Genomic DNA, 24,083 nt, shown 5'->3' with positions numbered 1-24,083 from the left:
AATATGCTAATTGTATAGATTCCTGTGGATTGTATGATGTTATCCGTTATGCCCTTGAAGGGGTTCAACGTTATGTCCGTGTAAAAACTCTGTATCTTAGGCAGTGTTGTAAAGTAACTAAGTACATTTACTTAAGTACTGTACTTAAGGGATATTCCACTTTCAAAAAACTTTTTGTCATTGTATGGTCTTATCAGGCTTGTATGAACACCCTGAACAGTTTTTAATTTTCTTCATTCAGTATTTAGATATTTGATGTAAATGTTATCTGGCCCGACACGCCCATGCCTCTCCCCACACACACTCATTGTAACTTCAAACTCCATTTTAACTATGATAGATTCATTAAAACACCCATTATTTTTTCTGGTGACTCATACTACCCTCCTAATACGTGAGCAGACCGTGTTTTTTTCCATAACGTTTTTCATTTTATTTTTTATATATTTTTATTGTATTAAATTTTTTCCATTTTCTCCCAAAGAATTATTAAAAATACATGAAAAACGTTATGGAAAAAACACGGGTCTGCTCACGTATTAGGAGGGTAGTATGAGTCACCAGAAAAAATAATGGGTGTTTTAATGAATCTATCATGGTTAAAAATGGAGTTTGAAGTTACAATGAGTGTGTGTGGGGAGAGGCCTGGGCGTGTCGGGCCAGATAACATTTACCGTATTTTCCGGACTATAAGGCGCACTTAAAAGCCTTTAATTTTCTCAAAAAACTACAGTGCGCCTTATAGTCCAGCGCGCCTTATATATGGATCATTCATTGACATTGACATTCCCTTTAGCACAGCTCCATCTGTTGGATGCATAACGCAACGGTGGCGTCTATTATGTGCGCCTTATAGTTATATATGAAAACAGTTTGAAAATAGACCATTCATTGACAGTGCGCCTTATAGTCAGGTGCGCCTTATAGTCCAGAAAATACTGTACATCAAATATCTAAATACTGAATGAAGAAAATTAAAAACTGTTAAGGGTGTTCATACAAGCCTGATTAGACGATACAATGACAAAAAGTGTTTTTGAAAGTGGAATATCCCTTTAAGTACAATTTTGAGGAATTTGTACTTTACTTGACTATCTCCAAGTTCCAATACTTTTACTTCTACTCCACTACATCTCGGATCGAAATATTGTATTTTTACTCCACTACGTTTATTTGAAAACTTTAGTTACTAGTTACTTTTCAGATGCAAGTTATAATATTTTAAAACATACATTAACCACTTTAGCCATGTTTTATACCTAGGCTGTTTGAAAATAGCCGATCTACAAGCTCACAACGCGTCACATCGTGACGCGTTGTGAGCTTGTAGATCTGCTATTTTCAAACGTTTTGTACTTTTACTTTTGGTACTTTAAGTACATGTTGATGCCAATACTTTCATACTTGTACTCAAGTACACTTTGAATTCTGGACTTTTACTTGTAACGGAGTATTTCTATGTTGCTGTATTGATACTTTTACTTAAGTATAAAATGTGAGTACTTTTTACAACACTGTATCTTAGGCTCTGCTTCAGTGGGGCTTGTGATGTCAGATTCAATGTCAAGCTTGCGTGGATAAATCTCTAGTGTCACAGGAGCAGTGTCACAACGCCAAATGCAATGCAATATCATTGAAATAAATCGTGTTTATTCATATGATGAAAGTGTCTAAACGAAAGGGTACAGTAACAGGAAATGTGGGCAACAGAACATTCTGGGCACTAGGGAAAACCGGGCACCTTGGAATAGCGGGCACTATGGAAATGTGGGCACCCGGAAGAGTGGGCACTGGAGAAGAGTGGGCACCAGGAAGACTGGGCACCCAGAAGAGTGGGCACTTTGGGGGGAGAAGACGAGTGGGCCCTAGGAAGAGTGGGCACTAGAAAAATGTGGGAACTGAAGGGGGTTTAGTTATCCTGTAACATAACTGTCCACAGGGACGTGCAGAGAATTTTAGAGAGGCAGGGGCTGAAATTTCTAAAAGGGCCTTTGGTGAAAACATCGAAAATAGCAGACCTCCAAGCTCACAACGCTTGATAACACACTGAACCAACTTTTGAATGCTGCCTTCAGGTATAGCATGGAATTTGCATTTCTTTCACTATATTAAAAACTGCATTCATGGTCCTAAGAGGGCAATTTTTACAAACGGATAAAAGGGCAGGGGCTCGAGCCCTCTTTGGTGTCTATGTGTACACGTGCCTGACTGTCCAACTAGGCTGAAACATCTACGAAACATTGTTTTGCGGTCCCGGCATCTACCTGCGTGAGCCGTGAGATCTCTTGAGCGGCCTTCTCCTCTGCCCTCCTCTTCTCCTCCATCTCCTTCTCGGTGACCACGGGGATGGGATGCGGAACGTGCTGTTTCTGGCTCTCCAGCTTCTGCAGCGCCGCCCTCAGGGCATCCAGCTCAGCGGCGTGGGCCTCGCGCTCAGCGTGGAGGGTCTCCTTCAGAGCAGCCCTGTCTCTGGCCTGGAGGATGCACCATGCACAAAGCACACACACACATAGGGCTGTCACAATTATTACATCATCGTCTAATCGCAATTATTTTTCATAATCGTCATAATCGTGAATGTTGAAAAATGTTTCATATATATATTTTTGAAAGTAAAAAAAATAGTGGAAATAGCAGATCTACAAGCTCACAACGCGTTACATCGCACCGCGTTGTGAGCTTGTAGATCGGCTATTTCCACTATCAATGTTATTTTTTAAGTAGAAAGTTGTCAAATATGTCCATAATTTCTTTGTATACCGGTATTTAGGTTATGTGTCATATCTGCCATGTGCAACTTCAAAGCCTAAAAGCCAAACAGAAATGTAATTGTCAACGACAAAAACACAATTAAATCGTTAATCGCAATTATTTGAGTGACAATTAATCGTCATGTAAAATGTCATAGTGTGACAGCCCTAGACACACATGTTGTTACAGTAGGGCCGATGACTTCAAATCAATAGCACCATTATTTCAAACTTTTTGCCAAGATTACAATTAATGAACAATGTTTTTTTTTAATCTTTTTATAGTGATCTATAAAGAAGATTAGAATTTGTTTGTGTCGATTCGCTGATATATAAGAAACAAATAAATAAACCTTTTTCTCCATTAATCGATTAACCCACAGGGTTATTGGTTCTATTTATCGGTTTCGATATATTTTCGGTTAATTGCCCATCCCTAAAATACAGGAAAAAATGATATGTTCAACCCATTAAATTATATCATTCATATAATTCATATAATAATATAATTCTTAATAAAGTGCTGATCATAAAAAAAGAAAATGTACTATACAGTATATATAATTCATTCATTTCAATGACATGTTTTGATTCGATTTAACCACCCAGCCTGGGTGGGGCAAGCTTTCGCAGAAAATAGCAGATTCACAAGCTAACCACGCATTGTGAGCTCGTCGATGTGCTATTTTCAGCGAAAGCTCTCAACACAATAACAGAAAACAGATAATACCCTAGTATAGAGCCCTGAGGGACTCCGGTCGACCATATAGGGCAGTGGTTCTCAACCTGCGGGGGTCCCCAAATTATTTTGGGGGGTCCCCGGATGATTGTGCAACATTGTTTTCTCACTCAACAGTAAACAAACCAACATAAAGTTTTAGTGTATAGATAGAGGGTATCTGCACATTTCTAAAGTGACAATTTAAGGACTTTTTAATACCTCTAAAATGACAAATTAAACATTGGCCAAATTGTCAAATATTAGAGGCAGAATTTGTGAAAATAGAGGCGTTGTGAGCATGTAGATCTGCTATTTTCACAATAGGACCGTGTTATACAAAATGTAATTCCTCAACTCTTAGTGCTCCTCAGGGTGCGGGGGGTCCCCAGTTAAAAAAATCCACTGATGAGAACCACTGATATAGGGTACAAGTGGTTGTCCCCGCACAAACCCCTTCCCAGCTCAGCTGCCGTTCCACAGACCAGTGTTGATTTTGTCGACTAAAACTATGACGAAAAATGTTTGTCGATTGTGTTTTTTTCACTGACAAAAAAACTAAATAAAAACTAAGCTGTGATGACTAAAACTAAGGCTAAATATATTGACAATTTCGTCAACAAAATAAAAACTAGACTAAAATGTTAGGGAGGGACTAGTGGAGAAGAGAGTAATTTTTTTGATTGGTTGCTCTCAGGTGTTGCGTGCTGAAAATAGCCGATCTACAAGCTCACAACGCGTTGCAGCGCGACGCGTTGTGAGCTTGTAGATCGGCTATTTTCAGCACGCATCCAAGTGTAAAATCAGTCATTACGATGCCATCAAGGCCTGCCAAAAAAAATTAGTTGACTAAATCAACTGTAGATTTAGTCGCCTAAAGACGTATATGATATTTAGTCAACTAAAATTTTGTCTAAAACTAAAACTTTTCAGGTGACTAAATCATGACTAAAATTAAATTACATTTTATTCAAAAGACTATGACTAAAACTAAATCAAAATGTGCGTAAAATGATTTAAACTAGTGAAAACAGCCGATCTACAAGCACACAACGCCTCGCGGTGCGAGGCGTTGTGTGCTTGTAGATCTGCTGTTTTCACTACTTTTGTGCGACGGCCTTGTATGTGCTGTCAAAAACAACATGGCCACAGACCTGCTGATCCACTCTCATCTGCAGCTGCATCACTTTGACCTCCATGCCCTTGTTGAGCTCTCTGTACTTCTCCACGGAGCGGGCCTCCGCCTTCAGCTTGAGCAGCTCCCTCCTGGCCGCCCTGCGACGCACGCAGCATTGCATCAGCACCACCGCCGCCCGCACGCGCCCGTAGGCTCGCCTCGCCAGCCAGCCGCGCACCCTCGACTGCAACAGCACCGCGGCCCGCTCTGCCACAATCTGCACACATGTCACAATAATGGCATACATTTTGTATGTAAATAGGTGAGCGGTGCTTTTGAGAATAAATACTAATGTGTGATGTAATTGTTGTGGTGTCATAGTCTTCTTTGTGGGACATACGGACGGACATACACTACATCAGGGGTTTTCAAAGTGGGTGACAGGGCACCCTGGGGTGCCGCGACGGCAGTCCAGGGGTGCCGCGAGATAATTTGATAATATTTGGAATTTATTTGGACAATTGAAAAAGATATTTAGTATAATTTTAAACTTGAAGCACAGTTATTTTCAGTCAGTTCTAGCCAAAATGGCTATTATCCCAACGGTTTCCTCGTAACATAATCACTGTCGCACAAAACGAGTGAAAACAGCCGATCTACAAGCACACAACGCCTCGCATCGCGAGACGTTGTGTGCTTGTAGATCTGCTGTTTTCACTAGTTTAGTACATTTTATAGATGATAAATACAAAACGAACGGTTTTGGACATAAAAGGTTTCCACCAGACAACGACGATATGCTATAAATATAAGGTGCTGGGAGCGAAAATTATTATGTAATAATTATGTATTATGTAATGTAAGGGTGCCTCGGATTAAAAAAATATTTATGTGGTGCCCTGAGACAAAAAACGTTTGGGAACCCCTGCACTACATACACATCGAAAAGATTTGTAAAGTGTTACTGTTTAAGACAACGGGCTCTATGCATACAGTAGCAGCCATGTTGGAAATACATTACTTACTTCCTTCACAGACCTTACCAATTCTACTAATGAAGTCTCTGTTCCATTCTGGTCAAACAGAGTCAACGTGCTGATATTTAATGTTGGTTCACTAGGAAACACCAGTGGGTCTCAAAGAGTGGTCCAGGGACCCTCATGGTTACTTGAAGGGGTTCTAAATGGCCCCTTATGGGTGAGTAACTCTGAGAGTGTATAAATGAAAGCAAATGGACCATTTGTACACTTTCAGAGTTATGGGGGTCCATGGGGGAGAACCAGTGCGCTACACTAAGTTAAAGGTATATTCAGTTATTGTATTTCATTCAAATAAAAATATAATTGTTACATTTTCTCCTCACTAGAATGTGTGCTGACCATATAAGGACTTCCACCATGGCCTGTGTTGTGAGCATAGCTAGATTCGGTTTTCAGAGGTGGCCAGCCAGTCCTCGACCAATCAGGGTAGAGTATGGCCGTAGTTATGTTATGATGTTTAGTTATGATGGTCAAAATAAAAGTTTTGAGAACCACAGTCGCTCTGAATTAAGAACGTCTGCTAAATGCCTATTGTAAACTACTGAACTCATAAAATGCCACAGTCTTGTAGTAAATTAGTATCATATATATCCTGAAGCTGGAGACATAGGTCTACCGATATTCAGTGATTGGGTCTAATGATCAAAACGAGAACATTATAATGGTGTAAATCTATAAAGAACTAAACATTTCACTGTAAGGCCAGTAAGGGACAAGATGACCCCCGGCCACTTTCATTATCACTGAATACACCTAATTAGTATAATTGGTAAGACCTTCGAAGAAGGTAAGGAAGAGGCCCAATTTCTTTCCAATATGGCTGCTGCGTGTGCATAGAGCCTATTGCTTCATCATTAATCCTTGCATGAGTCCCCGCTGACTGCTGACCTGTCTGTGCCTCCGTCGGGCCAGCGTGCCCCTGGTGAAGGCCTGGATGGTGATGGTAGCCTGGCGGATCATGAGGAACAGCTGTCTGATGGCCACCATGCGGTAGGTCTTCTGGATCACCAGGGCTGCCTTGGTGTAGCGCATGGTCATGACCAGCCTGGCAACACATACGGTATAGTAAGACACACAACCATCAAAATGTACAACCCTTTGTCCACTCGGATGCACACAAAGTGAGTGACACCCACAGCCACAACACTAGCGGAAGCGACCATGATCTGGCATCACCCAAATATTAGTCTCGCGAGGCCAGACTGTTGCCTCCGCGATTTGGGCAAATGCTCCCGACATACATTCTGGCAAACGGAAATAGAAACGATGAGTGCGAGATAAAGCGGATGTGACGCAACCGCTCCCTTGGTGCAGTAGCAATAACATGTCCTACTTGAAGCGTTTGTCTCCTTTCAACATTTCTGGGGGCGTTATTTCGTCTTTCTCTGGTGTTATTGGTGTTACCTCCATGATGTTTTCAAATGTTTTCGTAAACTATACACTCATAACAAGAATAGGCCGCTCGAATGACTTTGTCTGAGCTATTCCGATACTCGCCGTTCGGGAGCTGCCGTTCCAGACTCTATATAGCATTCGGAGATTGTGGAATAGTTGTCTGGCTACGCGAGACTACCCAAATATAGAACAAACATGGGAAAGGTCTCATTGTACCGAAATGCCACTGAAATGTGTAATGCCCTGACACCATCCATTAAAAGATGTGTAACACTTCTTTCAAAATATGCCTAAAAAACACCTATACGGAGACCAAAAGGGGAGATGAATGTAATTATACCATCTCTTTTGTATATAGTGTAGTGTTTGCATTTATTGATATGTATTATTGTGTACATTTTGTATGCTATATTGATTAATTTGACTTTTTTGTGTTATCCTTTTAGCTTTAATGTCTTACTGCACCTCATGCTGTTTATATATGTATTTTTAGACACAATAAGATGCACCACAACCTTTCATGGGCAGATGTGACTTATGAGGGCTAGTAGTGTTACTGTAAATAGTAATAAAGAAATCACTGGTGTATTGCGTCTAAAAAGACATATTTAGCCACTTGATAGAAAGTATTAAATGAAAACATTTTAACACTCATATTTTCTTTTCTAATCTAAAATATGAACCCTTGTAAAAAAATTAAGTTGTCCTTTATGCTGATGACACATCTGTCTCCCCGAGCTCACCGTCTGGCCAGAGCTCCCCTGCAGTATCTCTGCAGGGTGAGGGTCGCCCAGCGGATCCTGGTGTAGTGGATGCGTGCCAGCCATCCTCTGACCCAGCTCTGGATGACCACCCCGGCTACCCGCAGCCTCTCCGACCTCAGCCTCTCCAGGATGGCCACCTGGCCCGCCCGGAAGAACACCTTGGTCTTGCCGAAGCAGTACTGGTCCGGGTCGGGGATGAGCTCGGGCAGAGTCTGTCGGCACGAGGCGTGGGCCTGCTCTTGGCTCCGGGTTCCTCGGAGCAGAACGCGGTACCGGCGGAAGAACTCGTCGTATGTCCATCTGGGAAACACACCGAAATATATATATATGTTTAATACTTTATATAATATTGCAGGTTTATACAATACATGTAATCCGTTTCATCCATAATATCTTACATTCTTCTTGCATTTCTTTGTACATGTTTTAATACATATAAACAAAAATGCATAATGAAAGAAAATGAAAATGAATGAAGAATAAAGTGTAAATAAAGAAAGTAGAAGGAAAGAGAACACGGGCGTAGGTGCTACAAGTACTATGTAGACTGATATTTTGGACATGTAGAGTAGCTACACATTGTGAAGAATGTCTAGCAGAGCTGTGTACCTGGATGGATAGACTGTCTACCAGAGCTGCATGTGTACCTGGATGGATAGACCGTCTACCAGAGCTGCGTGTGTACCTGGATGGATAGCCTGCTGCGCTGATCCGAATGGTCTCCAACACGCCACAGGCTCTCAGCTGCTGGACAGCCCTCTTCGGGTCGAACCTGGCAAGGAAACACTCTATTATATAGCAGTGGCTCTCAAACATTCTGGGGGCCACCGCCCAACATATTCAATATTCAGGTCTCTTACCACGCCCCACAACCAATTACATTTAGGCTAGGTTTCTGCTCTTAAACTTTTGGATAGGTTTCTGCTCTTTCTGCTTATTTTTCAGTGGAGCTTTATCTTGCTTATCTAATTTAGAAACCCCCTCAGTTAATGGCAAATAACCCAGCAAGCATGTCAGGACCTGGACCAATCAGTGACGTCTCGATTGGGGCCAGATCACAGCCCATATGGGGATGATCTTGACGTCATTACCAGGACGCCATATGGACTTTTTTGTTTGACAGGATTATTAGGTTATTGTTTGTAATGTTAGTTGAAATATGAGCATATAAGGTTATATTCTGGGACATGTCTAACTAGTTATGATATTTATCTGGCCTTGAATATCACCTGATTTCAACCAACATAAATCCTGTCAAACAAAAAAGTCCATATGACGTCCTGGTAATGACGTCAAGATCATCCCCATATGGGCTGTGATCTGGCCCCAATCGAAAAGTCACTGATTGTTCCAGGTCCTGACCGTGCTGGCTGGGAACAGATTTTAAACTGAGAGATTAGAATATGATTATTAGCCTGATTCCCTGGGAGAAAAGAAAGTAGAGTATTAAAAGGAGAACAGTATAGTTTTATAATAGGCCACGCATAACATTGTATTACTGCTCCTGCATGCACCAGGGTCCAGTGCACATTCAATAACAGTGCAATCCAATGAAATGCAGCTGGGATGCAAACCAACATTACTCACAGCACACGTGGCACCGAACGGATCAAACATCATCATTGTGTGTCTCTACATGCCTGAGATATGAGCAGTTATGTCATTTTGACTTCGGCCTTGAATGTGAAAATGGCCTTGATTGTGACCTTTGGCCTTTTTGACTAAAAACTACGTTTAGGAGAGGCTACTGGTCATTGCCACCAAGTTTCAGGAAAATCTGGCCATGCTTTTGTGTACAAAGAAAACTATTGTACACAGGTAATGGTGTATACAAATCTCATCCAGTCTCAAGCAAACAAAGAAAATATAGTGTACACTATATTATGATACCTACCATGATATATTACACTTACATGAAAGGCTCTTTGCAGTCATTGGGTTTGATACAGCGGACATAGTGAGGAGTGGTGCTGTTCAGAGTGTCCATCAGTAGCTGTAAGGACTGACGGAACTGCAGTGGACAGAGAAAGACATGAGTCACATGACCAACAGTCAACTGTCTTCATTTAGACCAGTGGTTCTCAACCTTTTCAGGCAGTGACCCCCAAATTGATCATATTTTTACTGGGGACCCCCCCCCCACCCTGACGAGCTCTAAGAGTTGAGGAATTACATTTTGCATAACATGGTTCTATTGTGAAAATAGCAGATGATCTGCTATTTTCACAATTTCTGCCTCTAATATTTGACAATTTGGCCAATGTTTAATTTGTCATTTTAGATGTATTAAAAAGGCCTTAAATTGTCACTTTAGAAATGTGCAGGTACCCTCTATACACTTTATGTTGGTTTTATTACTGTTGACTGAGAAAACAATGTTGCACATTAAGTTAATCATCTGGGGACCCCCACAGGTCCCGACCCACAGGTTGAGAACCACTGATTTAGACCAAAATACACAAGAATGGATCTGATAATGGATGGAACTGAACCAGGGGTCATTGCCATTCTAGCTTGTGGTGGAAATTTTTTGTCCAAATTAAATCTTTGTTACAGACATACAAAACGAGCAGTCAATAATGTTAGCAGAAACACACAAAGAAAAAGCCCTGAATGACCATAGCAGGTCTGTAACTCTGACAGTGTACGAATGGAACCAAATGGAACCAAATGGACCCATAGGGTCCATGTCCGTACACATTTGTCTGTGTACGGACATATTGATGTGATGACCCCAAAACTGAACTGATCTGTCATTGATTGAAGCCCAATCTAAATTCTCAAACTTTAAATATTTCAAGGACCCCCAGTCCTATGTGTATTAGGCCCCCAGGGATCCAGGGGCCGGGGGCCGGTCCAGTCAAATTGAAAGAGGACCACTAACCTGGAAGCCCACAGTGAGCTTGTGTTCCCTGTGAGCTCTCTTCCCTGAGCTGATGCTTCCATTGGCCAGGGACACACTGCCCTCTGCAGGATCCTTTTGGAACAGCTCGGCCACCAGCTCAGACTGAAAGCACACATTTGAAAAAGTGTACATCTGTAGCCTGTGAGATGGTCTGCTCAGACTAATCTAGCTGGTGATGACACACATGCACACGCACGCACAGGAAAGCATGTATATCACGCATACAGTCCATACGCACAAACGGCATGCACACACACAAACAAGACAAATTAAGCAAATAAAAAAACTTTAGACTGATCTGGAGGGGAACTTCAGATATATGTGATAGATAGATAAGATAATTACCTGACTTGCTCTCAGAATATTAATGGGTTCTTCAAACACTGTGTCACGGTTCTTGTCTAAAAAGCCGCCACATTCATATTGGACCTGACAGGAAAACACACAATCAACCCAAAACAAGCTAACAAGCTGTATGTCTAGCTGTATGCAAAGCACATATTGTCTGTGGAAAAACACAAGCTTCACGTGGTCTTTTTAGTAATCGAATCTTGACCTTCAGGTCAAAATTCATTTCAGATCCTGTGTCTAGGTGAGATCTAAATGTCTCAATAGACGAGCAGGGAGACGAAATACAACCACCCAATTGTTATATTACAAAGTTATATTTTATTAACATACTCTACCATACAGATTGGACAAAAATAAATGCTATTAATTTAGAAATATGTTACATAAAACCTTTAAAAATGAGTTTTCATTGTCATACGGATAAATAGTCACTTAAAGTTCCATTGATCTTAGCAGGAACACAATCGACTGATTGATCATTAAAATAAATATGCTCTGAAAATGCACACAGCCCACCCATCAGATAGGTGGGCCAGGGACACTTTTAAGAGATTTTCAAGCAGGCCCTGATCTAGCAAAGTTTGGGAACCACAGCATTAGATCAGTGGTTCTCAACCAGTGGTCCAGGTGGCCCTGCTAAATGATAGAGAGCTGGTAACCAAATGGAACAATAGCAACATATTCTAGGTTTAGTGGGTCTGAGAGTCTAAATCCCATCAAATGATGGTCTGTGGCTAAAATGCAGAATAAATAATGGACCTTGATATGAAAAGGGTTGAAAACCACTGCATTAGATCATCAGTGGGGCAGGCGATAGGTTCACAGCGACACCTCTTAACTTACTGTATCAGCAAAATGCAGTATGATGAATGCAGTGTTGGACATTCGAGGTTTACGGAAGTTGGGATGGGGCTTGCTGCTCTGGTGCTGGTCATATAGCTTCCGTGCCCAGCTCTCCTCTGTGCCCTTGGGCATCTGATCAATAAATGAGACCATAAACAATTTTTTTCTTCTCAAGAGAGGTTACTCGTTACTTTCATGAGGATGACAGATTGCTCTAAGATGTCAAATGATCGTGGGGAACTGTTGAAATGTACACTAAGGCTTATAGTGTACATTTTAACAATACTTCCCCGTGGAAAATGTTGGATTGTTAAAAAAAAGGATATTACGAAAAAAACTAAAATTTTGAAAGTAAAAAGGTTGTGTTTTCTTAAATACCATTTCATCAGTTTCTGATCTGTATATTGATGCTATTCACACAAACACAGAGAGAGAGAGAGAGAGAGAGAGAGAGAGAGAGAGAGAGAGAGAGAGAGAGAGAGAGAGAGCAGAGTATGACTGACCCTACACTCCTCGTCCAGCAGATCCAGCAGGCCCAGATGTCCCTCTATGAGAGCGATGCAGGGCTGGTTGTCACTGAACTCTATTCTGCTCCAGGCCAGTTCCTCTCTGACGTACTCCTCCTGCTCCAACTGGAACACATGCTGTAGAGCACAGAGAGACCAGACCATGGGTGACCCAGGTCAGACATACACAGAGAGACCAGACCATGGGTGACCCAGGTCAGACATACACAGAGCAGCCAGGGATGTCACATCATCATGAGGACTGTGACCACCGCTCACTTCACATTGGGTGTGATTTTGTTTTGTTATCGTTGCTGTCACCTTCTATGTCCAAAACGTATTGGACATACAAAAACATATTGAACTAGAAAGGTGCAAGTGTGGTTGCACTGACGCATGTCGGGAGGAATCCTCTGGAAAAAGACCTTGTAGGCCTGCTGTTCTTGATGAATTCTGTCTTACCATTTATATGACATATTGTGATGTCACGTGAAGCTTGTCCAATCCTGTCTGATTGGACGTTATATTGTCCAATCAGAAAAGGGACAGAAAAATTCCATTGAATGTACATTTGGCACTTGTGTGTACACACACACACACACACACACACACACACACACACACACACACACACACACACACACACACACACACACACACACTCACACAAACACACACACACAGACATTTCGGACTCACCCTATTGAATTGCTGCTGCAGTTTCTCATTAGCGTAATTTATACAGAACTGCTCAAAACTGTTTCTGTCAAAGGTCTCAAACCTGCCAGAGAGAGAGAGAGAGAGAGAGAGAGAGAGAGAGAGAGAGAGAGAGAGAGAGAGAGAGAGAGAGAGAGAGAGAGAGAGACAGAGAGAGAGAGATGCCTGGTTCATTTCAGCTAGGAAATTACGTGACATTATTCTTAAGACAATCTTTGACTCCCAACTCACTGTAGTGTGGATGACACTCATCTACACTACAGTGTTATAGATTTATCCCTTCAACGTCTCCCAGCTCACCCATAAATATCCAGCACCCCGATGAAGGACTTGGGCTTCCCTCTCTGGGCGCGCAGGGCAGAGTTGAGCCTGTGGACGGTCCAGGTGAACAGCTGACCGTAGATGTGCTTGGCCAGGGCGTCCCTGGCCTCCACGGCCTGCTGACCAGGCATGGGTTTGACCAGCATCTCTCCTCCTACAGCCAGCCTGCGGTGGCACAGCCAGTGGGCCATCTGAGGACCCTCAACCCCCAGCAGCTTGGAGAAGACGGCCAGAGAGCAGTCCTTCCCCTGGAAAACAATACACAGGACATCAGTGGTGTAAAGGACATTTACTCAAGTACTGTACTGTACAATTTTGAGGTATGTTTACTTTACTGTTTTCAAAAAGATTTGTATACATTTGAAAACTTGTGAAACGGGACATTCTGTGTAATGAGTACTTTCTACTTTTGGTACTTTGCGTACATTTTGTACCAATGCCAATACTTTTGTACTTTTACTCAAGTAAAATTTGAATTTCTGACTTTTACTTGTATATATAGACTTTTTCGGATGCAACTATTTCATTTTTCATCAAGCTCACTCAGCCTGCTATCCATTCATATTCATTATTTAATAATAAATAAATAACGTACATCAATATAACTCCGATCACCACCTCTACCACTTGCTTGGATGTTGACGTTCCCCAAGTGCAGAACAGCTGCCAGGATCCTGAAGAGCTCCATCTGTTGGTCATGCCGCACACCTGCAGTGTTAAAAAATAAAAAAATAAAAAACATGAAACACTTTATCATATCGGGTGGTAACCTCCTACATGCATGTCCAAAACAAGCTTGCAGATCTGCTACTTTAGATTCTTATGTGCAACGACGTAGTATGATCAATTTACGGGAAAGAATCACCAAAGGTTATAATATGGAGATAAGAGGTGTGTGCCCGACAGCGATATATCAATGGCTTGAAATATGAAGGAACAAGAATACATTTAGTAAGTGAAAATAGTCATGTTATTATACCCAAGACAGTGAAGGCGTTGCGTGTGGCCTCGAGGTCCACCTGATCATCAGTACCAGGTATCATCGTATCTCCTCCCTGGTTGGTATAGCGGAAGTGTTCAGCAGCATCTGTAGGAAATGCCCAAGGCACACTCGCCATGAGCAATGCATCCATTGATGCTGTCAACTCATTAAAAGTAAGACAATACAGTCACAAGCTGTATGCTTATGTTGACATAGCAGATAACACTCATCACACATCAGTAGGGCTGTCACGATATGACATTTTATATGACGATTAATTGTCACTCAAATAATTGCGATTAACGATTTAATTGTGTTTTTGTCGTTGATAATTACATTTCTGTTCGGCTTTAGGCTTTGAAGTTGTACATGGCAGATATGACACATAACCTAAATATACAAAGAAATTACTGACATATTTGACAACTTTCTACTTAAAAAATAACATTGATAGTGGAAATAGCCGATCTACAAGCTCACAACGCGTCGCGATGCGACGCGTTGTGAGCTTGTAGATCTGCTATTTCCACTATTTCTGAAAATGTTGGAACATTTTTCAACATTCACGATTTTGACGATTATGACAAAAATAATTGTGATTATGTCAAATAATTGCGATTAGACGATTATGTAATAATTGCGACAGCCCTAGCTGTCAACTCATTAAAAGTAAGACAATACAGTCACAAGCTGCATGCTTATGTTGACATAGCACTCATCATACATCAGACAGTCAGTGGTGGAAGCTCACCCAGTTTGAGGGCCCTCATCTCAGGCAACTCTCTAGATGCACACAGCTGGTAGAAGATATGGTAGTTTCTCTCGGCTGAGGCCTTACAGTATACAGTACACACACACACACATACGCAATACAGTTACTCATAACAGACACGTTGTCAACCCAGTCATACAAGTATTTCAACTTAAAATGAATTAATTGTCCTATCTGAACTTGTGTGCAGTGGTTAAGTGGTTAGTGGTTTTAACATCATACAGACACAATATCAAGTTGTTATGAATCTGGATAGAGCAGCGTCATTTCAGTTGTAAACAAATCAGATACTCTTATATCGTCTCTGCCGGGTGTACACCTCATATGTCCAGAACTGTTACTTTTCAGGATTCAACTTAAAGAATTGCAAAAGTAGCAGATCTACAAGCTCAAAGCGTGTCACTTCAAGCACTCCAAGCTCACAACGCGAGCTTGGAGGTCAGCTATTTTCGGTGCTTGATACCACACTAAACAAAGCATAATCAAGTGAATACTGGAGATGTGGCGAAACGGCATGGATTTCTACACAGAGAGGGCAATTCTTTCAACATAAGATGCTGCATTCAATTTCAAGAGAGTTTGGACATGGCAATTCTCTTGAATGCTGCCTTCAGGTATGGCATGCAGTGTGCATTTGTGTTTCTTTCACCATAGCAAAAACTGCATTCATGGTCTGGAGAGGGCACTTTTTACAGACGGGGAAAGGGGCAGGGGCTCAAGCCCCCTTTGATGTCTATGTGTGCAGGTGCCTGGCCAGGAGAGTAGATGCAGGGTGCAGCGGTTTACCTGAAAGACAACTCTGGACTTCTCCAACAGATAGGTCCTCATGTTCGCCCCGATGATGTCTCCCTTGCTGCCAAAGCCAATCTCGATGTACTTCCCAAATCGACTGCTGTTGTCATTCCTGGTGGTTTTAGCGTTCCCGATGGACTGTGTAAATGAACCCGCATAATGGCATCTGTTAGACTTGACTCTATAACAGTGTGGTCTTCAAAATATGTCAGGGTAAGGACCAGGGGCGTCACAAGGGGTAGGAAAGTGGGACTGAGTTACCAGGGCCCAAGGTGGAGGGGCCCTATAGTAACTTTAGCTATTGAAAAATAGCAGATATACAAGCTCACAGCGCGGCACCGAGTGCCGCGCTGCGAGCTTGTAGATCTGCTATTTTTGAAAAGTCGTGAAAATGTGCGCAAATCTTGAAAATATGTATTTTTTAAGTGAACATTTGTAACTCAAATTTTGCTTCTGGGGGGTCCCTGGAACTAAATATTTTGAGTTGGGGGGTCCTTCACATGAAAAAGTTTGAGCATCACTGACATGGAAACATAGGTTTCTTGGCACACATTTTCACGATTTTTCAAAAATAGCAGATCTACAAGCTCGCAGCGCGGCACTCGGTGCCGCGCTGTGAGCTTGTATATCTGCTATTTTTCAATAGTTAACATTCATGGGGGGCCCGCAGTGAATCCTTGTACCCAGTGACGCCCCTGGTAAGGACCCCCTAGCAGAGAGAAAGATGAAAAAGAAGCAGGGACTACATATTGTATAACATTGTGTTTTTCATAGATAGCTTCATAGACTTATTTAACAACACTATCATTTTCATTATCATTATCATTTTGGTCTAAAGTTCTCCTCAGAATAGGGATGCTAGGGTTCAAGTGGTTGATGCAAAAAAATATCCTACCACACAAAGATTTGACGGCACCCCAACTTGTAACTCTCGAGGACCCCCTAGTAGTCCCCTGCTAAATAACACAGTGGTTCCCAAACTTTTTAGCCAGTGACCCAAAAGAGAAATAGACATTTGCTCGGGACGCACACTAGTGAAAACAGCAGATCTACAAGCTCATGTAGATCTGCTATTTTAACTGCTTCTTAAACATTTGTTTTCTAATTTATGGAATTTATTTGATTTCTCCATGAAATTACTGGAAAGAAATCACTGAATTTGTTTTTTAATTCATGATTTTGTTTTTGCTTTTTTTGGGGAATGTCTTTTGAAAATGTTTTGAAATAATAATGAAAAACAAAATGTAGGAAACCCATAGAACATTTGCTCGGGACACACACTAGTGAAAACAGCAGATCTACAAGCTCATGTAGATCTGCTATTTTCACTGCTTCTTAAACATTTGTTTTCTAATTTATGGAATTTCTTTGATTTCTCCATGAAATTACTGGAAAGAAATCACTGAATTTGTTTTTTAATTCATGATTTTGCTTTTGCTTTTTTGGGAATGTCTTTGTGAAAATGTTTTGAAATAATAATGAAAAACAAAACGTAGGAAACCTATAAAAAATATGGCCGCGACACACAAATGGGTCCCGACCCAGTGCTTGGGAAGCAGTGAAATAACATGGCAAAAGCCTCCTCATAATGTTGGCTCCATCATCATCATCACCTCCATGATGGGGTTGGAGGCCAGAACCCTCTCCTCTACGCTGGTCTGCTGAGAGGCTCCTCCCACCACAGCAAAGTAACGCATGGTGAACTTGGCAGAGACCGTCTTCCCAGAGCCAGACTCTCCACTGATGATGATGGACTGGTTCTTCTCCTCCCTGTACACATCAAACACATCAGTGAGAATTTAAAAAAAAAGAATCGATACTCGATAATTTAACCCATTTAGGCCTAGACTTATTGAATGCTTTAACCAGTGAAAAACAGCAGATATACAAGCTCACAGCGCAGCACCGAGTGCCGCGCTGCGAGCTTGTAGATCTGCTATTTTTGAAAAATCGTGAAAATTAGAATTTCGACCCGATTCTATAAGTGTCTTTTGAATCCTCCTAAGGTTTTTTTTTTTTTTAACTATGTTTCTATGTCAGCAATCTGGCCAGCCATCGTCAAAGAAAAGGTCCTTTTCACTTAACTGGAGCTCAGTTAGTCTGTTATTGAGAGACTACTATGTCAGTGGTTCTCAAACCTTTTCATGTAAAGGACCCCCAAACTGATATTTATTTGGCCACGGACCCCCATCTCAAAATATTTAGTTCCAGGGACCAGCCAGAAGCAAAATTTGAGTAACAAACGTTCGCTTTGAAAATACATATATTCAAAGATTTGCACACATTTTCACGACTTTTTTAAAAACCAGTGCTCACAGCGCGGCACCGAGTGCCGCGCTGCGAGCTTGTAGATCTGCTATTTTTCACTGGTTAAAGCATTCAATAATTCTAGGCCTAATAGACTAATAATCTAACCCTATTTTGGCCATGTCGTCGTGTTGTGTTTTAGATTAGGAGGAGCCCTATTTCTTTTTTTTTAAATTCACCTCTCACCTGGTCATGGTACGGTAAGCCTCCTCGGCCACAGAGAAGATGTGGGGCTCCATGTCAGCCATGTCCTGACCACTGTAAGCGTCTATCACCTCCTCTCCATAGATGGGCAGCTGGTCGTAGGGGTTGATGGCCACCAGGACGATACCTGGACCAGCAGGAAGAGGAACTACTGTACTCTCTGTACTGTAACCTATGACGTCAGGTTTGATACTTTTTGATGCTAACAGCTCCTACATCTGGCTTTGTCTGTTTGTACTGTATGTATTTGTTAGTATGTATTAGGGCATTCACGAATAGTGATTTTTAGTATTCGAATTATTCGACCTCAAAGTATTTGAATAGTCGAATATTCGACTCCATAGTATTTGGCCAAACTGTCTGCGTTGCGAGGCGTTGTGAGCATGTAGAACAGCTATTTTCACAATAATTAATCTGCGGAACCGAGTCACATTAAATGTAAAACCTACAATTCCAAGTGCTTGTCAGGGTGGGGGTCCCCAGTTCAAATATGTTTATTTTGGGGGTCACGGCCTAAAAAGGTTTGAGAACCCCTGGTATAGAGCATTAACAAATTCATCCACCAGGGGCATTGACAGCTCATTCTTATGACTTCCTATCTAGCCAAGCTTTATAAACTATATATTTTTTAAAGAGAAATATTCGAATATTTGGTGAATGCCCAAGTATGTATGTATGTCCCACACTTGGCTCATTAGCCAAGCTTCGATCGCGGGACGCTTCATGAAATTAGCTCATAAAATGCACAGCTCACAGGGTTTAATTGATATCATACTTACAGTAATAGGTCTGTGTACCTCCAGGGGTCTGTCTGCTAAGTATTCTCCCTGGTAACGCATCATTCTAATATCAAGTATTCACTTCTATCTTTTCGACGGTAGTTGATGAAGAACTAATTCAGTGCGGTCTGGCCGTGAAGGAATGATCAGTATGAACTTTAAACATAATAAAGATGGGATTACGAGCCATGATCACAGCTGTCTGTCAGGCCAACAAAACCCACTAGGATCACACCCATCTGCCTTTCCCTCACCCTCTATTCTACTTCAGTGGTTCTCAGCCTGTGGGTTGGGACCCAGAGGGGGGTCCCCACATGATTTTTGAGGGGTGTCAAGTGTCAATTTTAACAGGACTCTTAACTAATACCCAAAAAAAGGAAAGAAAGAAATGTAATGAAAAAAGACGATTACTGCATCAAAAGTAATCAACAAACTATAAAAACTGGTCAAACATTGGCCAAATTGTCAAACAATATAAAGGCGTCGTGAGCTTGTAGATCGGCTATTTTCAACAATATTTACGAGTGTAAACGAGTCAAATTAAATGTAACGCCTCAACTCTTACAATTCCAAGTGCTTGTCAGGGTGGAGGTATAGGGCCTCCCGGGTTCAAATTATTTGGGGGGGGGGGGATCACAGCCTGAAAAGGTTGAGAACCACTGGATCTACTTAAGAGATTTCCCCTGTATTATCGATATCTTTCTCTCTCCACCTGGTCCCCCCCAGTCTCACCACAGTAGGTGTAGATGCTGCTGTAGTCCAGGAAGCGGACGCGGAGGTTGTGGAGCACGGCGGGCTCATGGAGGAAGCTGAGGGCGGTGAGGTCATTCTCCCCCTCAAGGATGTCGGGGTTCCCCATGGGGGGTAGATTAGCGGCGGAGGCCACAGGGTACTCCACCTCCTGCCAACAGAGACGGGGGGTTAAGGAGCTGCGGAATATCAATGCTCCAACCACACAGTGGCGTCAGTTCAGAAAAAGCTAAGGTATGGCAACATGACTGGTGTCTTCACCAGTCATGTTGCCATACCTTAGCAACAGGCATGATACATTTCCGTTTCTACGGTTTCTTGGGCTGGATATGGCAGCCTGGAACGGTTGTTCAAATGCAGCTAAACTTGGCATGTTAGTAAACGTGCCACAATTAACAATAATGAATTGCACCTCTGCAGCTGACCTGCGGAACCTGGGAATATACCATTTTGTCAAGATGGGGAGAATAGGTGTGGAGAATATCATTATAATACCTTGTTAAAGTGACCATTTTGTAAAATTTAGCATTTGTAGTTATTTTACTGTAATTTAACAACATAATAACCAGAACAGATAGACAAAGAGACATTCATGGATTTATATTTAAAAGTAACTTTTATGTTCCCCCTGGACCCAGGGTATGGCAGCTGCATACCCCTGCCATACCCAATTGACGCCCCTGCAGCCACACCACACCATAACCAAAAAGGCAATTCAGATTTACAATGACAACCTCTTCGCCCCTTCATTTGAGCTGTTAACATCAGGCAGGAGGCTTAAAGTACCTCTAGCAAAAAAATAAGTGTTACAAGACATCATTTGTGCCAACTGCAGCAGAGGTTTTAAATAAGACAATGTTTAAATAGTTCCCTACAGCCCTTGGTCACTGCTGCTATGTTATGGGATGCATTTTATATTGTTTGTAATGCATATGTGTGTATTCTATGTATGTTTTATTGTTGTATACTGACTGACTGCCTGTGTGCCCAAGACACATTTCCATTTTATGCAAATTTTGATGGACAAGAACGTTTTCTTATCTCATCTTATCTCATGCTACTCGTTGACACAGCAACTGTGTGTTTGTGTGCATGCCATGCACGTGTCGTGCGTCTCTCTCACCCTGCCATCTGCGAGCTGTAGCAGTAGCTGCTTGTCTCCAGGACTGTAGTCTTGTAGGAGCTGTGCTGAAACCCAGACTGCATCTGGGTCTGGAACCCACACACTGGCTCCCTAACAAAGGAACAGACAGCCTCAGGTGTGTGATTGTTTTGTGCAAGGACAGAGATTAAATACAGTCAGGGGCGTCACAAGGGGGGGGGGGGGGGGGGGAGTGGGACTGAAGCCTCGATCAGAGTCTGCGGTGAAGAGCTATCCACCGCAAATTTTATGTGGAAAGCTTTCCACCTCAAGTCAGAAAATAAGTGAAGGCCATCATAGTCAGTCACGGTGAAGTCCTATTCACCGTGACTGACTGGTCCAGGTCGACCAATCAGTGAACGGGGTGAAGAGCCTATCTGTCTGAAAGTAAAAACAGAGAGATGTGTCGGGACTCGCAGTGGAAAGCTCTTCACCGCGAGGAATGACGTAACGTTGTAGTTTCATGACTCAAAAAGACTACACCACGGTGGATAGCCTTCCACCGCGGAGCCGACTCTGATCGAGGCTTGAGTTACTAGGGTCCAAGGTGGAGGGGCCTTAATTATTTTATACTTTTGCTGTTGAATAATAGCAGATATACAAGCTCACAGCGTGGCACAGAGTGCCGCACTGCGAGCTTGTTGATCTGCTATTTTTGAAAAGTCATGAAAATGTAAATCTTTGAATTTATGTATTTTTTAAGCGAACATTTGTAACTCAACATTTGCTTCTGGGGGGGGGTCCCTGGAACTAAATATTTTGAGATGGGGGGTCCGTGGCCAAATAGGCTACATATCATTTTGGGGGTCCTTCACATGAAAAGGTTTGAGCCCCACTGACATAGAAACATAGGTTTTTCGAAAAACCTTAGAAGGATTTGAAATATTCAAAGACTTGCACACATTTTCACGACTTTTCAAAAATCGCAGATCTACAAGCTTGCAGTGCAGCACTCTGTGCCGAGCTGTGAGCTTGTATATCTGTTATTTTTCAATAGTTAAAGTACCCAGGGCCCAGAATTTGGTGCGACGTACACCCTGTATGAGTTTGTTGAGGGACAGAAAACCAGCCAAACGTGTACTTTTGTAAACAGATCTTGCTTCCACCGGACTGACGATTAAGGGCTGAAGTGGAGGAAATCATTACGTAATTCATTTTCTTTTCCGTAACTGTACCCGTGTTAAACTGGCCTGTCACACCCAGACAAGATATTTGTCACCGATCAGCATAAAAATTCTCTTAAACGGTGTTAAAAATTAACATTGGTCATCCTTCTGTGACAGTCCTACTATGGATTAGTTATTACACTCCAGCTTCATGAGGAGTTTTCTGTCTTCATGTCATTCAATGAAGAATCAGTTTTGAAAAATGTTTGTATTATTTTTTTTATGCTGTAATACAAACATTAATGATATGGCTGGCATTTGTGTTGAGAGAAATTCATTGATTTCTCTGAGGGCTGCAGATACGCAAAGAAAATTAAATCAGTAATCTCCCATTAGAAATGAATGACAGTGGCATGCAAAGGCATAAAAATCCCATTACATACCTGGTTCATCGTCAGTGTCTCTGTCTCATCACAAATAGTAACTGATCTAGTATGTTACCAACAACTGAAATTAAATGTAAGTATTCCCCATCCATGTGTTTGGATACATAAACAAAAGCAATTAATATGGCAGCAAACAAAAAACATCTCCAATTCTCATCAGACCTTACCTTGCAGTACAACTCCACTGTTGCCATGTTAAGCAGCGAAGTGGGTAAACATTTAGGAAATGGTCCCTGTGGAATAGACAGCTGATGTCCTCTTCCCCGTTCCAGAACAGACACACTGCAAGTTTGCGTGAATGTTGCACTTTGTTCAGAAACGCTGCAAGTTAACTGTTAATCTGAATGAGGATGCAGTGATTGGATGGAGCCATTCATTCATTTAAAACCTGCTCAGTAGATTGCAGAATTTGGTATTTTACCGTTTTAACAAAATGGCTCCGACCGTGTGTGCATTGCTATCAATAAACATTGAAATAAAGATAATTTAGCAGGTAACATCTAAAACTTTACTTTTCAATTTATGCACTTTATCACACTTTATCTAGAAACCCCTATCATATACTGTAAACCAGTAGTTCCCAAACCTTTTAGATCGAGACCCAAAGGAGAAATTTGATGCCTCCCTTGCAGATTTCTCCCTGGGAAATCTGCAAGATTTTTAATTTCAAGGACACCCCATAACTCTGAGTTACAGAGCTATAGTAAGGCTCCATTGACATTTAGAACCTGCTCTAGCCCTTAATAATACTGGGACCTCCCACCCCATGTGGTACAAATTTATCATGCATTTGATTTGAAAGCATCCTCACCTTCACAATACATGTGTTGTATGACTACACTTCAGCACAAGACGGCAAACAGGTGAACAAAGTGGTGTTTACCGCATCCAAGATGACATGTTATGACCTTCCATCTCTGGCTGCATGGAATCTACTACACCAGGCTACAAAAGACTGGCAAATTATTTATAAAACAAATTTAAAAACTGACTGTACATTGCCTACAAGTCAAATCAGTCAGGTAAAAGGATTATAGATAAAATAGAAATACAAAATAAAAACAGTACCTAAAAGATGCTCTAGTCTATAAGAACATCCAGATTTACATTATTACATATCTAGAGACCAGAGTAAAGGCCAGATGTGTTCTGTAAAAAGGCCTGTAAGACTTAAATTGGGACAGCATATTATGTATGATAATGAGGTCATTTGATGCTACAATTAGCATCCCTAGTATGGAAACAGATTTGATCATATTTTTCTCCATTAATGGCTACATTTACCTTACACTTACCTTGTGTCTTGTCTTTATGTCCTACAGTCTGAGTTTATTCTTATGTGAGCTCAACAAATCAAATTCCAATCAACAATGTTGA

At 41.6% G+C, this 24,083-nt stretch overlaps 1 protein-coding gene across 1 annotated transcript; it reads right to left on the bottom strand.

Annotated features, from left to right (window-relative positions):
- Window positions 1–2,216: 2,216 nt before the first annotated feature.
- LOC308288763 (unconventional myosin-Vb) lies at window positions 2,217–22,900 on the bottom strand (the record flags this gene model as incomplete). The annotated part of the gene is made up of 21 exons (XM_080730233.1): window positions 2,217–2,474; window positions 4,623–4,862; window positions 6,514–6,670; window positions 7,764–8,084; window positions 8,470–8,556; window positions 9,698–9,795; window positions 10,669–10,791; window positions 11,035–11,118; window positions 11,884–12,015; window positions 12,387–12,527; window positions 13,089–13,170; window positions 13,407–13,675; window positions 14,023–14,135; window positions 14,407–14,514; window positions 15,161–15,242; window positions 15,968–16,111; window positions 17,587–17,743; window positions 18,467–18,611; window positions 19,996–20,164; window positions 21,137–21,247; window positions 22,874–22,900. 21 exons carry the CDS (start codon window positions 22,898–22,900, stop codon window positions 2,217–2,219), a joined length of 3,048 nt encoding a protein of 1,015 aa, XP_080586359.1.
- Between the last annotated feature and the right edge of the window lie 1,183 nt (window positions 22,901–24,083).

The sequence above is a fragment of the Nannobrachium achirus genome (genome assembly GCF_963921795.1).
Source record: "Nannobrachium achirus genome assembly, chromosome: 1".
Classification (NCBI taxonomy): Eukaryota; Metazoa; Chordata; class Actinopteri; order Myctophiformes; family Myctophidae; genus Nannobrachium; species Nannobrachium achirus.
Note: the sequence above shows the minus strand (reverse complement) of the source record. Positions and strands in the feature narration are given on the sequence as shown.